Source organism: Artibeus jamaicensis, unplaced genomic scaffold (assembly GCF_021234435.1).
Source record: "Artibeus jamaicensis isolate MK-2021 breed Jamaican fruit bat unplaced genomic scaffold, CSHL_Jam_final contig_60, whole genome shotgun sequence".
Classification (NCBI taxonomy): Eukaryota; Metazoa; Chordata; class Mammalia; order Chiroptera; family Phyllostomidae; genus Artibeus; species Artibeus jamaicensis.
The window spans coordinates 9943752-9961506 of NW_026521900.1; the positions used below are offsets into that span (position 1 = coordinate 9943752).

General features: G+C 37.3%; 1 protein-coding gene across 3 annotated transcripts in view; it reads left to right on the plus strand.

The window, feature by feature from the left end:
• The window catches only part of JADE3 (jade family PHD finger 3), a 148819-nt gene that overhangs the window by 97183 nt on the left and 33881 nt on the right, over positions 1-17755 (plus strand). For all 3 annotated transcript variants that reach the window (XM_037160410.2, XM_037160393.2, XM_053670600.1), the window contains one exon: positions 6769-6926. In XM_037160410.2, the coding sequence (XP_037016305.2) occupies positions 6769-6926 (158 nt within the window). The remainder of the gene's footprint in view (positions 1-6768; positions 6927-17755) is intronic.

Consider the following 17755-nt stretch of genomic DNA (forward strand, 5'->3'; position numbering starts at 1 on the left):
ATCACATTTTGCTTATCCATTCATTAGCTATGAACAATTGGGTTACCTCCATTTTTATAGTATTATAAATAATGCTGCTTTGAATTCATAGCAACAGCTATGAACATTCATGTACAAAATTTTATGTGGTCATATTTTCAGTTCTCTTGAGTATACATACATCTAAGGTGTGGAATATGGTAACTTTATTTAACCATTTGAGGGAATGCCAGATTTTTTTCCAAGGAGGCCTCATCAGTTTATACTCCCATGAGCAGTGTATGAGGGTGTTTGAAATTTGTTATTGCTGTGGGCACCAGAGACTTTGAATTCCTCTAGTGATCTTGGCTTAGAGTCTTCCCTTTGTGCTTGTCCTCAGAAAGATTGTCTTTTGCAGTTCTTCTGGCTGTAAACCACTCTTATTATCACTTGGAGGCATTAGCATGGTGGTATAGGGCATAAAGGAAGGACAGTGTTCTCTAATATTCTGATTACATCTTAGTCTGTAGATGGTATAGTGATCCTGAGTAAGGGGGAGGGGATGGAGAAGGTGAACCTTAGGGGTAAGGCTTTTTTGCTCCTGCCCCATTTTCCCCTGTCTACCTGCAGCAGGTATTTTCTGGTGTTCTCCGTCTATGTCCTTGAAGTTCTTCTTCTTATAGATTAATTCTTTCTTCCCCCTTAGATAACACAGGAAGGCTGAGACTGGGTACTCTTCCTTTTCCCTAGCACTAATAAAATTATACCAGTGCACTCATTTGATATCCTTCCCCTGAAGATGAAGCCTTTTGTTCAGTAAAGGAGGAAGAACATTGAACAACAGGGGCCCAGACAGCACCACTGGGGGATCTTTTCTCCAGGTTTTCTCCATCTTCTTTATGAGAGCTGATTTGGATGGCTAGAAAAGAAGCTTACAAGAAGGTGGGAACCCCCTATGAATACAGCCCTCAGGAACTTCATACTCTCACAGTAGTCCCCACTTGGCCCCAGCAAATCATCAAAATTTCTAGTTTAATGTTCCTGCTGTGGCTTCTGCCCCAGGTAAGGAAATGCTCCTGTCCTGAGAAAGACTGAGAAACTGTCCTGTGTCTCCCTGCAGGCATGCCTGTCTCTCTTTGAGTTGGCCGTTTGTCCTATGACTCATTTCTCCAAAGGGTTCATGGAAAAATTGTTAATTTGCTGCCTGTCCTGCCTTTTTCTTGTAAGGATGGGAGTTTCTTCTTTCTGATCCTCTACAGGTCCAAAATGTAACCTTATCATTTTACTGGGAGTTAGTCACTGAAATGCAATATAAATGATCACTTTTTTTGCTGGGCCTTAATTGGCTACATTAATAGGTACATATTATCTTTGATTTTAGTGCTTTTTGTGAGATTCTTCTACATGCCTCCCCTTGATTTATCTTCTAGAGATGAGTTTCCTAGGGGTCTGTGAATCCCATGTAAGGCTCGGGAACTTCTGAAAATTGTATGCAGACTTTTAAGGATACATTTTTATCTGTATTTTTTGAACCAGTAGACTTTATCTGATTCTCAGAAAGGCCCATGCTCTTAAAGACATTTTTAAAAAGCTAATTGCCCTTTAAAAAGCTTGTAGTACTAGACGAGCAATTTGAATTTATTAAAAAGTCTTCCATTCTTTCTCAGAAGCCAGGATATTTTCACCTATTAGTCTGACTGGTCTATAAAACACATCAACTTATCTTAAAGGATTGAATGCATATATCATCTGTAGGCCTGGAGTCTCATTTGTTATGCCCAAGACTTTCATAGCAACAGAGTGAAAGTTCATATATCTTAACTCAACAGAGAACACTGCAATGCCCTCAGATAGAGCCTGTTTACATCACTTTTATCTGCATTTCTAACAAGCTTGATTATTTTTGTTTTCTGGCCCACAGTAGATAAAAAACACTAAGCTTGCAAATGCACACTTATTGCGCAAAAAGGGACATTGAAGGATAGGAAAATAACTTGCAAAGCAAGCCTCATGTATCACCTCTTGTGTGAAAACCGCCCAGATCTTCAAGTCAGACTCAGTTGCTGCTGCTTCTCCATTACCAGGCTGCATACACCTCTGTTTGGTATGGGGTAAGAGGAATTCTTACCCTAAAGTACATTGCTTTATAGCAGTTGATGTTCTAGTTAATGGCAGCCCATAACCATTAAAAATGTCCCATTTGTTTTTTTATAAGAAACTTAAGAATTATTTTAAACTATTTGAAAATTATTTCCATGAAAAATATTTGGGTGATTTTTAAAGTTTTAAACTTAGAAATTATATAAACTTTGCTTCATTGGAGAAATCAAGGTGTGACACAATGTCTTGACAATACTGGGTACCTTTCTTACCATGTAAGAAGAAGCTTGTATTCTTTTCTAGGTTCTCTCTGCTCTAAGTAAATGATTTTTCTAGATAACACAAAAATCTCATCTTGCCTTAGGATTGTATAATTCTAAGAACATCACTTACAGTTAACTCTCTTAAATATAGATACCATGTTTGCAGCTGTTTTTTTTTTGCTTTGGGGATGACACATCTGTTTGTGGTGAGTTAGGTATAGTTTCAGATTTAAGTGACTATGAATCAAAACTGAGCAATCTCTTTCTGCTTCATTCACATGAACCAGACAGTGTTCCCCTTTGTGTCATACAGGAAGTAAATGTTTGGCTTTTTCTCTTAAAAATGTCACAGAAATGTTCAGACTAGCTATGCTTTAAGAAACTACCCACTGAGAGATGTTAATGAGAGCAGTAAAAGCCAGAGTTGTCCATGAAGGGCATTTTCATTTTGTGGCTCTAACAGGTTAAGCATTGATACTCTAATTGAATTCATAGTGAGGCCTCCTTTGTTTCTGTAAGCATCTGAGAGGCCAAGATGTGCACGCACTGTTGGACTTGGCATAGCTTCTGGGCTGTATGTTAGCCTGTGAATCCCCTCTTTGACCATAAATGAGCAGATCTCTGGTAAGTATAAAGTCTTTTTGTCTCAGGAACTTTTGGGGAAACTACCAGTGCATATAAAATAGACACACAATTGAGAGTATGTATAACTTCTCAACTTCATTACCTAGGTCAGTGTCAATATCCAGATCCATCATTTATAATCTTTAATTTAGTAACAAATGGCCATGTTTTATATTGTGAAGTTTCTGCATTACTTCATGGCCTATAAAATGTTGGTTAAAGTTCTTGATGGAGCTCTTGCTTGGAAACACTGTCTTTGGGATCCAACCCACACACGTGTTAGCCATAAACTTACATCTTCTTTACTCCATCAACATTTACTTTATGGACTAGACAGGAGAACTCAGCTAAATACTTTTTTCTGATTTTAGTTATAAAGCTGAGATTATGATGATGATGATAAAGTTAACTGCAGTTAGAATTTATTTAGCACTTACCACAAGCCCAGTACCATGCTAAGCCATTTACGTAAATTCACACATTAACAACAACCCCTCTGAGGTCATTGTAATCATTATCCCCATTTTACAGATGAATAAACATACAGAGAATTTAGATAACTTGCCCCAAATTATTAATTGGTAAAGCCATTAGATGAATCAAGGTAGTCTGTCCTGGACCTATTTTCCATTCTTTAATAAAGATTTTTAATTTCATTTTTATCTATATTAAAACATCTGCCTGTTTCAAACATCAAACAGTAGAACAAAATACATTCAAAGAGATCAGCTTTTGTCTCTCTCTCTTCCCTATTTTCCTTCTCCCCAAAACTACCTGTTTTAAAAAAACTTTTTAAGTTTATCCTTTTCTAGTTTCTTTATGAAAATAATACACAAATATGTGTGTACGTGTGTGCGACTGTGTATATATAAAACATCTCTACCCAGGATACATTCTAGCTATTTTATTTGTCTATATTTATTTTATAAACCTAAAAAAATGTCTTTTCTTATCAGAAGCAGGTTCACAAGACCAGTCTGGTAACTACAGGGTGTGACAAAAGTAGGTTTACAGTTTGAGTATGCAAAATACAGTGTTCTTGTATTATTATTTATTAATTGTTATATTATTTTCCATATGAGCAACTGTAAATCTACTTTTCCCCACCCTGTATATTTCATATTGCTTTGCAGATATCTGCCTGAATACTGAGCTTACATTCCTATCCTGTTTAACATTTTATGTTCTGCATCATGCTTGAGATGTTTGCCTTCTGTAGCAAGATAAGGCAGACGCCTGCATTCTGCCTTGAGTAAAAATGCTTCTCTAGAAACATTAGATCTGATGCTATTTAATCTGGCTAGCTTTTAAAATTGAAATCAGGCTTATTCTATAAATCTGCTTTTTTTCTCTAAATGCAGAAGGGAAGATTATCATAATCATTGTATTTAGACTTCATTTGCTTAAGAAAAATAAATTAGAGTTGATTGGTGTTCTTACAGTCCAAGGTTTCTCAGACTTCACAGAATTGCCTGTTCCTGGAGGTTTGGTATTTCTGGAGCCATGGACAGGAGCCAGGTTTCATTGGCTTCTGCTTTTATATCTTTTAATCTAGTCTTCAAGTTACTCTTCTGTTTGATAATTTTGTGCATTAGTTTCCTAGGACTACTATAACAAATTACCACAAAGTGGGGGACTTAAAACAAGAAGAAAATCATTTTTCACAGTACTGAAGGCCAGAAGTCCAAAATCAGCCAGGCTGTACTCCCTCCAGAGATTTTAGGAGAAATTTTGGTTTTTTTTGCCTCTTCAGGTTCTGATAACTCAGCATTTATTGACTTGTAGATCAGTGAGTCACTCCAATCTCTGCTCCATGATCACACGGCATCCTACTCTCCTGCCTCAACTCTTTCTCTGCCTTTCTCTTGTAAAGATACCTGTCATTGGATTTGGGGCCCACCCGGATATTCCAGGACAATCTCTCCATCTCAGAAATTCTTAAATTATTTACATCTGTAAAGATCCATTTACAGGTTCCATAAATTAGAATGTAGACATATCTTTTGGGGGCCACCATTCAACCCACTACAATATATTTCCAGGTTATTCAGGAAACTATACAGGACAGATTTTCATAAGCAATTATATCAAATATAAAGACATGGCTTATGCTGTGTGATTAGATGCTGTGGCATTATTAACCCTAAAGCATGATTTTGCAATCGATTTATATTATGAAGTATATCACATAGAAAATAATGAAATATTTTAGGAGGTTGAAAAACACTTGGCTTTAGTATTCTTTACAGATCTAAAGTAGGATTTCCCACACTGTCTTTCTCAAAGACAACAGTTTAGTACAATCGTAAATTGCCACAGCCATTTAGCCACTGGCTCATTAAAGGCACTCAAGTAATTTATAGAAATAAATCACAGTGTTCAGCAAAATGGCAATTCCGTTTCTTGGACTAGCCACCTAGAACACTGAGCTCTGTGCAAAACATGTTAAATGGATATGTCTATGATCCTCTCTTACCCCATTATACAAAGTGTTTCAGTAGATAAATAAATGAGGGGGAAAAAGGATAGATCTTTATTAGAGAGGAATTCAAATTAATAAATGCAGGGCTGATCTTTACCAGTGGATACTAAAATTAGCCCATGACAGTTTGAGAAGAAATAGGATGTTTTTATAATCTCAAAGTATCTCCTCTAAGCTATTTATTAATTACAAAGGGAAATATAGTAACCTAACAGTGGAAAAAAACAGCAAGACCCTACATTAATCAAGTTTAACATCACCCCTAATAAGACATTGGCATCATATATCCCTGATATAATGGAATGAGAAGGGTATGGCATCATTTCTGTATACTCTTGCCAAAAAAATGAGTAACAATCATGAGAAAATATTGCACAAACCCCTCTTGTAGGGACATTCTTTCAAATGCATGACCAGTATTCTTCAGAAGTATCAAGGTCTGGAAAGACTGAGAAACTGTCACAAATTAGAGGATACTGAGGACACATGACAACTAATTGGGATGTGGGATCCTGGATTTAATTCTGGAACAAAAGGACATTAGGAGGGAAATTAGTAAAATTTGAATAAGGTCTGAAGATTAATTACTAGTATTGTAGCAATGTTAATTTTCTGGCTTAGGTAATTGTACACTGGTTATGTATGATATTAGCATGAGAAAAATATGTGAAGGGTATATGGGGGCTCAGTACTCTTTTTGTAACTTTGAGTAGGTTATCAAAAATAAGATAATGGCTAAATAAACAATTATAAGTTATCAGAGGATACTTGTTGCTTAATTTGAAGAGCTAAGGATTATTTTTTATACATGCTGGTTTTTTATTTAAATTTTATTTAGTTATTTTTCAAGTACAGTTTTTTGTCTATTTCTCCCATCCCAGCCCCCCCCCCCCCGTGCTCCCCCCCTCCCTCCCCTTTCCACCCCCCCTTTGTTCTCATCCCTGTGTCCTTCCTATTTGTTCCTCCAAATCCCTCCCCTTTTTTCCCCTTAAATTCCCTTCCCTCTCCCCTCTGATCACTGTCCCCTTGTTCTCTATTTCAGTGCCTTTGTTTTTATTCTGCTTGCTTGTTTACGTACTGTTTAAAAGTAACCTGTATTGTTTATTTAAATTCAAGGAGCTGAAGAAAGTAATTCAAAAGGACCCCTTTACTCTTTATTAAATGCAGAATAAGCTGGTTTCTTTGTCAATACTTCAAACCCCTTCCAAATAGGAGTTAATCTAGCCATTTAAGAAGTTAGAAATGTCTCTCTTGCTGAAGTATAGAGTGGGTGGGGATGGTCTTTTTAAAATAACATTAAATGGTTTTAGTTCCTTCATGATGTGTGCAATGTCTTCCTAGGTATATCGGAAGGACCTCATCAGTGCCATGAAACTTTCAGATTCTCACCACATTAATCCTGACAGCTATTACCTCTTTACGGATACATGGAAAGAAGAATGGGAAAAGGGAGTTCAGGTACCAGCCAGTCCAGACACTCTTCCACAGCCTTCCCTCAGGTATTTGCCTGCTTGCAGTTTTGACTTAGGGAATGAATGGTCTTATGGTTATCTGTGTGCTGCTTGGGGAGAGACTTTGAGTGGTTAACTTTACATTTATAATGCGAAGTCACATACCATGTTCAGTTCACTCAGACCAGTGGCAAAGTATACCAGCTAGGATAGGTTAGTAGTTAAAGTCAAGCTTATTTATTTAGGGATAAAATATATACCCATTTACAGGATAAAACTGTTTGAGGTTCAATCTGAAATGTGACAAGATTTTGGAGACCAGGATTTCCAGGTCTGACTCAACAATAGTAGCATTTATTAGCCTTTGAAGAGAAACAGAGCATTAATTATATAACCCCACAATAATTGTATTACTACATAACCCCATGAAAAGTCATTCCATTATAACAGGGAACTTTATAGCATCTATAAATAGTAAACCAAAATATTTAGAGTTCATAAAATGCATAAACACAAATGAAAGGGAATAACTGTAATAATTGGGTTGACTATAAGCGAATAGCCTTCATTTGCAAAGAAAGACTTGAGAAGAAAGATTAAGTAGAAGAGGATTTTGGTTTTGTGGGAAGGGGAGAAGACTTTTCTGCCAGAGGAAGTAGTAAGTTTTAGCTTCTCAAGAGTAATGACTGATTTTGGAAGCCATTTTATCTTACTGGTCCTTGTGTTCCCGGTGCGTTACACAAAGACTGACATGAAATAAAATGCTTGGTATAAGTTTGAGTGAGCGAAGGACAGAAGGGAGGGAAGGGATAGCAACAGATAAAGGGTGGGACCTCTTGGTTACTATGAGAAAGTATACATCTCATTGTACATCTATGTATTTCTAGTGCATATTAGGTTCTTAAAGGGCAGAGATCACATCCTTGAATTCGCCATCCCTGGCACCAGGTTCATAGGTCCTAGTCATTTTCCAGAAGAAATACGTGTTGAATCACTTCTAAGATCCAGAGTCTCATAGTCTCTTGGGTATACAAGGTCTGTCCAGAAAAATTCCAGCCATTGTTAATATAACGAGAACAGTTTATGTGACATTGATATAACCTGGCAGCCAAGGCAAATAACCTGGAATGTGAATGCGTGAACAATGACGACTTCACTATACTAGTCAGTGTGGGGAAGTAGACGCCATTGGGTGAGCATGTGTAATGTGTGACCATTGCATTCAAAATGACTGAGCAAGTAGAGCAACGAATCTGCCTCAAATTTTGTGTTAAGCTTGAACATTACCTCTATGGAAACTATTCAAATGATTCAGAAGGCCGCAGCCACAGGCACCTGGTGATTGACAGCCTCATCACAATAATGCATCCACTCATGCATCATGTCTCATGCAGAGCTTTTTGATGAAACATCAAATCACCTAGGTGACTCAGTCACCCTACAGCCCAGATGTGGTGCCCTGTGACTTCTGGTTTTTTTCTGAAACTAAAATCACCTTTGAAAGGGAAGAGATTTCAGAATGTCTATGAGATTCAGGCAAATAGGTTGGGACCACTGATGTTGATTCCAAGGAAGTGTTTTGTGGAGTATTTTGAACAGTGAAAGAGATGCTAGGAGAATTGTGTGAGGTCCCAAGGGTACTTACTTTGAAGGGGACTGAGGCATCATTTTCCTGTGTGTAATGTTTCTTGTATCTTCTTCAAGAAATGTCTCTTTTTCATATTACATGGCTGGATACTTTCTGGACAGACCCCAGCTTAGTAGAAGTATTACTGGATCATATGATAACTATCCTTACCATTCTGAGGAACTGTCAAACTGTTTTACACAGCATCTGCAATGTTTTACATTCCTGCCAGCCATGTATGAGGGTTCCATTTTCTTCATGTCCTCACCAACACTTGTTATTGTCTATCTTTTATTAATGCTATCCTAAGAGTATTAAGTGTATCTCAATGCAGTTTTTATTTTAATTTGCCTGATAGCTAATGATACTGAGCATCAGTTCTTCATGTGCTTGTTAGTCATTTGCATATTCTTTTTGGAAGAGAGGTTTTATACTTTATTACAAAAAGAAGAATCATATATATGGTCCAAAAATACAAGATCATGCTTTTCTTCTCTTCCTGTGAAACACTACTGTTTGGACAACCAAAGTGAATAATCTCAGTTAATTTTTTCATGTTCCATCACATTTACTTTGGAATGGATGCCCTTGGCTGCTGAAAATCTTACCTTTTAGTGAACAAGGAGACAAAGTCCCCAGACCAGCAGTTCCATAATGTCTCCCCCTTTTTAGAGAGAGAGGAAGGGAGAGATATCAATCAGTTGCCTCTCATACATGCCTCAACCACAGATCAAACCCACAACTTAGATATGTGCCCTGACTGGAAATTGAACCCACAGTTGGTCTACAGGATGACACTCCAACCAATTGAACCAAGCAGCCAGGGCCTGAATGTTCCATTTTTTATATAGTGCATCCCTGCATACTTATATGCAAGGTGGGACAAAAATAGATTTACAGTCGTTCATATGAAAAATAATAAATAATACAAGAATAAACTTTCACATACTCACAACTGGAAAGCTACTTTTGCTCCACCCTGTATGCCTTTGGACAAATTATTCAGATCTCTTTCCCATTTTAAAATGTGGGCTATTTGTCTTTTTATTGAGTTATAAATTTTCTTTACATGTTCTGGATACAGGTTTCTTATTTGCAACTATTTTCTTCCATTCTGTGGATTGTCTTTTCACTTTCTTGGTGGTGTCCTTTGAGGCACAAGTTTTTAATTTTGATGTTCAGTTTATCTATTTTTCTTTGATTACTTGTCTTTTTGGTGCCAGATATAAGAAATCATTGTCTATCCCTGGACAGTATCGGTCAGCTGGTTGGAACATTGTCCTGTAACCAAAAGTTTTCTGGTTTGATCCCTGGTCAGAGCACATAACCAGGTTGTGGGTTCAGTCTCCAGTCAGGGAGCATAGGAAAAGACAACTAGTCAGTGTTTCTCTCTCACATCAATGTTTCTCTCTCTCTCTCTTCCTCCCACCTTCTCCCTCACTCTCTTTCTCTCTTCCCCTTCCCCCTCCTCTCTCACTAAAAGCAATGAAAAAATGTCCTCAGAGGATTAACAAATGTAATTTAAAAGATAATTTTATAGTTGTATCTCTTATATTTGGATCTTTGATCCATTTGAGTTAGTTTTTGTGTATGATATTAGGGGTGCAACTTCATTCTTTTGCATGTGAATATCAGGTATCCCATCGTAATTTGTTGAGCAGCTTACTTTTTGAAAGTTGATAGACATTACTCACTATTTGTTTCCATGAGTCCCTTATAAACCAGGTTGCTATGGAAGAAAACGTAGTTCTTGAACCAAGAAATTCTAGTTCTTTTTTTTTTAATCTCTTCTTTCTACCTAGGTAACTTTTTCAAGTTTTTCTGATTTGGAACTGAGATGCTAATTTCTCCACTTTATGTTTCACTCTGTCCAAATATGTCACTTTTTTTCCCACACTTTATGAAAAAAAACACCATTTACATTTCTTTTTATTGGTTAAATTTTATAACCTTTTATGTTAGTGGGGTTTTTTTATTGTTGTTCAGGTACAGTTTTCTGCCTTTCCACCCCACCCCAACCCAACCCCCTAGACCTCCCCATCTCTTTCCCATTTCCACCCCTCCCTTCGTTATTGTCCATGTGTCATTTATAATTGTTCCTGCCCTTTGCAACAGCATGGATGGAACTGGAAAGCATTATGCTAAGTGAAATAAGGGGGGGGGGTGGTTGTATGTCTTTGTTCTTGTTTTTATAGATTACAAATCTCCTAAAAATTAAGAAGCTGCCTGTAACCGTTTGATTATTTGTGCTATTGAAAGAATATTTAAAAGGTTTTTCTTTAATTAAAAGAAATTTAAAAAGTAAATGTTTGGGGGCATTTGAGATCTTTTTCCCTGGCATATGTCATCAGTTTGGCTCAAATGAACTCTTACCTTTAAAAAGAATAAAATAAATTTAAAAAAGGATAGCTTGGCCTGGCTGTTGTGGTTCAGTGCGTGGGACATCATCCTGCAAACTGAAAGGTCACTAGCTCAATTCTAGGTCAGGGCACATGGCTGGGTTGCTGACCAGGTTCCCAGTTGGCATGCAAGAGGCAGTCAGTCCATGTTTCCCTTGCACATGGATGTTTCTCTCCCTCCCTCCCCCTCTATCTAAAAATAAACAAATAAAAATTTTAAAAAGATAGCTTTATTCTCAAAGCCACAAATTAAAGTGTTTTCTTCTAACATGACTGCCAGATCTAAACAAACGTAAATGTTTTACAGTAAACCCTTGCAGTGATTGTTTTTAGATTTAAAACCAGTATCTTCAGTGAGCATGTATTACTATTATATAAAGAAGAAATTTTAGTTAATAATTATTCAGTTAGCTCTGAGTGGTGTGGCTCCATGGGTTGAGTGTTGTCCTGCAAACCAAAAAGGTCACTGGCTCGATTCCAGGTCAGGACACATGCCTGGGTTGCTCGCCAGGTCCCTGGTTGAAGGTGTGCAAGAGGTACCTGATCGATATTTCGCTCACACATCAATGTTTATCTCCCTTTCTTTCTCCCTCTGTTCCCCTCTCTCTAAAAATAAATGAAGTCTTTTTAAAAATCATGATTCAATTTTGAAATTCTTCCTGCCTTCCAAATTAAAAAAAAATATATGAATCAGTGTGCATTGAAAGCGTGAAGACATTTCTTAATTCTGTGCTAAAAGTTATTAAAAAACTTTCTGTATTAAAACAGAATGTTATCACAGTTTACAACAGCATGTGAAAACCGTCAGAATGTAAAAACAAAAATCTTTTAATTCATTATTTTGGGTTGGCACCTCCATGTCAGTTTGTTAAAATCAAAACCTAATTGGTTACTTATTTTCTACTGATGGAAATCTCACTTCGCTGGAGTAAGTATTCTAAGTATAAACCTGTTAGAGAAATTTAAGAATGAATCTGCTGTAATAACAAGTTAAAATATATGTAAAAATATTGGGAAACAATTATTTATCATTATGTATTAGTCCAAATAGGCCAATTGCTATAAAAAGCATTCCCAAAGGGCTCAGCATCTTAACACAATGAAGATTTTATTTCTTGCACATGTCTCCACCCAGTGTGGGTTTGGGATGTGGGTCGCCACTGCCCCCATGTAGTCATTCAGGGACTTGGGCTTTTGTTATGAGTGGCTCCTCTATTGCTAGGTACTTTTCCACTCCCTTTTCCACCCCTAAACTTCTAAATCCAGTCTTCAGGAAAAGAAAAGACAGTGTGGAGGGTTATGCAGATAGATTTTGGGGAGGACAGGTCTAAGCTTTGAAGTGACTTACCCACCCATATGCCATAAGCCAGAACTCACTTCATGTAGCCTGCAAAGGAGGCTGAAGAATGCAATCTTGCTGTGTGCCTAGATGAAAAAGGAAACGGGGTTTGGCGCACATGTAGCATTTCTCTACTACTCTTTGGTAGTGGAATTATAAACTCAAAGCTATGTGAGCATAGGAGCCTTGATTTTATTTACCACTGTAACAGTGATGGTAGTTGATGCTATGATCTGCACTCCCCACATTCCCATATTGTCTTAGGACCTCTTCATGTGGTCTCTCTGCTGGTTAGTCTGACTTGTTACATGGCAGCTCTGGGCTCCAAGAGTGAGCCCATTAATCAGTCAACTAGAGAAACTTAAATATTACTTAATCCACGAGATTGTCAAAATACTTCAGAATATGATTTCCTAATTGGCTTGCAGAAGTAATTTTGGACATATGTAAGTTAATTGACCTTATTCTTGGGTGCTAGAATTACTCTATTGGTGCTGTAATAACTGAGAAAGGAGTGGGAAAGATGCAATGTAGCAGGTGGAGCAAATCCTTTCAGAATCTTTGTCTTGTCTTTCAGACTACGTTTTTTAAATTCTGTTCTGGTGTTCTTTCTACAGTTCTCTTGTCTGATAGTATAGTGTAGTGTATGTATGTGGTGACTGAGATGGTAGAGTACAGAGAATTACAGAGCTACCTTGCCCTGTAAGTTACAGCTACTTAGGTAAGTCTGTTCACACCACAAGGGATTTTTTGAAAAAAAAGTTCAACAAATAAAAATGGTGTTGACCCCATTACATGTTTTTAGATAGGCTGGATGATTTTGATGCTAGTCAGTAACAAAGAAGCTTCATACAGATTTTTTTAGGTTTTCATTTGTTTATTTAAATTAATTTCTATTGCAATAAGGTTCCAAATGCAAGGAAGACAGTGCTTTATGTTTGTTTGAAAGGAAGTATGCATTATAAGTTCTATGACACACAAGTAGCTAATGATGTATTTACCAAGTATAAGTTTGTATGTTTTTAAAATTATAGATGAATTATTGCCTTATAGTAAAAAAGAAAAACAATCCGAATACAAAACATCAGCTGTATAGTATATATGCTTATACACACATGTATATATGAATGGAACATTCTTTTTTTTAAGATTTTATTTATTTATCTTTAGAGAGGAAGGGGGAAGGAGAGAGGGAGAGGAACATCAATATATGGTTGCCTTTTGTGCGTCCCCTGCTGGGAACTGGCCTGCTGGGAACTGGCCTGCAACCCAAGCATGTGCCCTGACTGGGAATCGAACCACGATCGTGTGGTTCGCAGGCCCATGCTCAATCCACTGAGCTACACCAGCCAGGGCTTGAATGGAACATTCTTGACTTTTTTCACTTAACAGTGTGTCATCATATACTTCTGAGTCATTAATGATACCAAAAGAGGAATGATTAGATTTTTCAGACAAGCCACTATTTCTCCTTGGGATGTGAAAGTGGAACTGACTGGGCTATGGACAGGAGCACTTTCTTCACTAAACTCCAGACTCAAATATATAACCACCAGTTCAATGTTTCCACATGGCTGTGCAGTAGACATCTCAGACTTAAAATGCCCCCAACTGAAGGGCTGATCTTCTTCCCCAAACTCATTCCACCTGTAGTTTTCCACATTTAACTTATGGTAGATCCATTCTTTCTGTTGTAACTCTGCTTTTTCAGTCTTTCAGGTCAAAATTCTTAGAGTCATCTTTGATTCTTCATTGCCTACTATCTCATATTCAACATTAAAAGATATCCTATTGGCTTTACTTCCAAAAGATAATTTGGGTTTTGATTAGTAAGTCAAAGGAAGAACAGCCCTAGTGATAAATGGAACACAAGCCCTGCCTGCCTCCCACTGCACTGCTGTATTTCATCATCAAGCCTCTCTCACCTCCCCCTACTCTTATTCTTGCTTTCAATTATGAAATCAGTACATAGCACAGTGTACAGGGCAGTTTCATACACACATTTACCTTATTTAAAGTTTAAAGCAGTCCTTTGGCAGTTTTTCCAGTACTACTGCTGTATAAGTTGTTTTTCCAGTTACTGTTGCCTCCATACTTAGCAGCATCAAGCAACTATGTTATCATATTCATGGATTCTGTGGGTTGGGAACTCAGACAGGGCACAGTGGGGATGTCTTATCTCTGCTCTACAATATCTATGACCTCATCTTAGGAAGATTTGAAGTTTGGGGGTGACTCATCAGCTGGGGGCTAGAATCATCTGCAGGCTTATTCACTAACATATCTGTCACCTGGGCTAAGATGTCAGAAAGATTGCATGTGGCCTCTCCATGTGGTTTGGCTTCCTCACAGCATGGCAACCTCAGCATAGGCAAACTTTTTACAGGCCTCAGGCACAGGGCTCTACATGTATATGTCCTAGCAAGCAAGGTGAAAGCTGTATTCCTTTTTATGACCCAGCCTTGCAATTCTCATAGCATCACTTCTGCCATATTCTATTGGTGAAAATAGTCACGAGCCCTCTCTGATTCAAGAGGAGTGGCAAATAGAATTTACCACTTGATGCAGGGGTGGCAAAGTCACATTGTAGAAGAGCATGTGGGATTTTGAAAATAGCTGTCACAGAGGTTATAATTGTCCTGTTTTGTAGATGAGGCATGAAGTCTGGTAGAAAAGCAGTCAGCCCAGAGTGGCAAGATTAACAAGGGGCATCTTGGGAAACTAGTCCTAGAGATACTACTGCAAGGAGCTTCTATTTAGTTAGCTTTTGAGACATTTATTTCCAGCCTTTTAAAAATCCATGGTGTTACGGTATTTGTGCAATATCTGTGCTGTTCACAAATGATTCTAATCTGCTCATTAGGAAATGCATAGTCTCTTAAGTACCAATATTTATATCAACTAAAGCCACTCTGAGGTCTCACTGTGCATAAGACACCCACCAGAAGAGGCCATACATCAGGTTAAAGTGATCTCGGCTTTCTTTTCTTGCCTCCTCAGTATCACAGCAGTGTTCACGTAGGCCTGAGGTAGCAGGTAGCTGGTCTATCCTCCAGAGCAGCAAGTGGATAGACCTTCTTTCTATAGGACTAAGCATGTGTGGTTGCATGTCCTTTCACCAAAGTTCAGTCATCCAGAAAGTTACTAAGCATCCAAATTGAAAACTGCACTTACTACATCATTCTGACAAAATTGGTCATACCTCTAGGCTTGCAAGCTTTTGCTGATTTGCAGTGGTCTGGTGACCATTCAAAGAGTGTCTCTAGAACCTAGTATACAGAGAGAAGAAAATCACCCAGAGATAATTTTCAAATTTCCTCCAGCTGTAGCAATGTTATGTGTACTTGCCATTAAAGCTCCATTTTTAAAACTCCAAAGTAATTTTTTTCATTAATTCTTACAGACCTTCTCCTCTATAACTATAAATACAAGAATTTCTCCTTGTGACTATATATTAACTTTACTTTTTACCCATGCATTTCCTTGCCTTAGGTGTTCCTGTTTCAATCTGTGATCTTTTTATTGTAATAGACTCAGTCCTGAGATTCAGACCTTTTTAGTTACATATGAAAATACACATATGAAAAAAATAAGTGAGATAACATCACTGTTATCATTACTATAAATTTTTCATTGAAGTATAATATATAAACATAAAAGTAACCAAAATATAACTGTATAAGTCAATGAATTTTCTTGAATTAAATATACTCATTTAACTGCCACCCAAATCAAGAAATAGAACATTACCAATACCCTAGAATCCCTCCCTCTGTTCCTGCCTACTGGACCTCCATCACTATAGGTGATCATTTTGCCAGTTTTTTAACTTCATATTGTTCATCATTGTGGTTGTGAGATTCATCCATGTTATTGCATGTAGTAGATCATTAATTTTCATTTCTGTGACATATTCCATTGTGTGAATATACCATATTTTCTTTATCCATTCTGCTCATGATATGTGAGTTGCTTCCAGTTTTCAGTTATTATGAAAAATGCTAATATGGACATTTTTATTCATCTTTTATTAGACATGTGTACTTTTTGTTAAGTACATTTCTAGGAACAGGTTTGCTAGCTCATAAGGTATGTGTGTGTTCATCTGTAATATCAGCTGCCAAATAGTTTGCTAAAGTGGTTGTCCCAATTCACCCACACTCCCATCAGCAGTGTATGAGAGGTCTGCTCCACTTCCTTATGAATACTTAGTATTGTTAATATTTGGTCAGTCTTCAAGTTCAGTCATTCTGGTAGATAACAATGATTGAATTTCAGTGTGCATTTCTGTAATAACTAATGAGGCTGAGAACCTTCTAAAAGCTTTCTTACCATCTGGATAGCTTTATTTGTCAAGCATCTATTCAGGTTTTTTTGCTCAGTTTTTAATGGGGTTGTCTTTTACTAATTGATTTGTAGGAGTTCGTTATATATAGGGAGAGGCAAAAGTAAGTTTACAGTGTTTTTTAAAGATTTTATTTACTTTTAGAGAGGGGATGGGAGGGAGAAAGAGAGGGAGAGAAACATCAATGTGTGGTTGCCTCTCAAGTGCCCACTACTGGGGACCTGGCCCACAACCCAGGCAAGTGTCCTGACCAGGAATGAAACTGGCAACCCTTTGGTTCTCAGGCTGGCACTCTATCCACTGAGACACACCAGGGCTTATTCTTGTATTATTTATTAATTATTGTAATATTTTCTATATAGACAGCTGTAAACCTGTTTTTCCCCACCCTGTATAGTTGATAAACAGAAGTTTTTCACTCTCTTCTTTATGGTTAATATCTTTTATCTTATTTAAAGTATCTTTGCCTATCCCAAGTGTATAAAGATATTCCTCTTTGTTTTCTTCTAAAAACTTAATAAACATACTAGTTTAACTAAAAACATTTATAATCTCTCTTGTTCCACATAGAATGTGAGGCAATTGAGATGAATAGTTATCAAATATTCTCCCTTCTAGAAGAAGACAAATCTTGAAATGGGTATTCTATAATTACCTCACATGCCATGCACCTAAAAAGCACAGCATATTTAGTCTCATAGTCTCTGGATAATTCATACACATGTCTTGTTCTTTCATCTGGGTTAATTTCAGTTGGAAGCAAGCCTCTGACAGCAGTTCCCAAAGTTTTAGCTTCAATTAATATTTTAGGGTTCTGCTTTTTCCTCAAGTATTTGTTGCCTTTGGCTTTAAAAACTCCATATGATAGAAAAATTAACATGTACAAATGTGTATAGTTACTAAGTTTATTCATCATATATAAGTGGAACCATACACTTTTGAAAGCATATGGTTAGGAGGAAATATTTACTCTATAAATGTATTTACAGAGCAGATTTGGTCTCTGTACGAGGGAGGGCCCCCCAAAATCAGAATTAACTTCTGGACAGCGGGATCCTTACAGTACAGGCTTGCCCTGCTAGGTGAGTGTTCTAGGAACCCACCTGTATCAGTGTACAGCTGGCGTTGTTGTGAGGCTGCATTCAGCTTCAGTGGATTTTTTTTGAA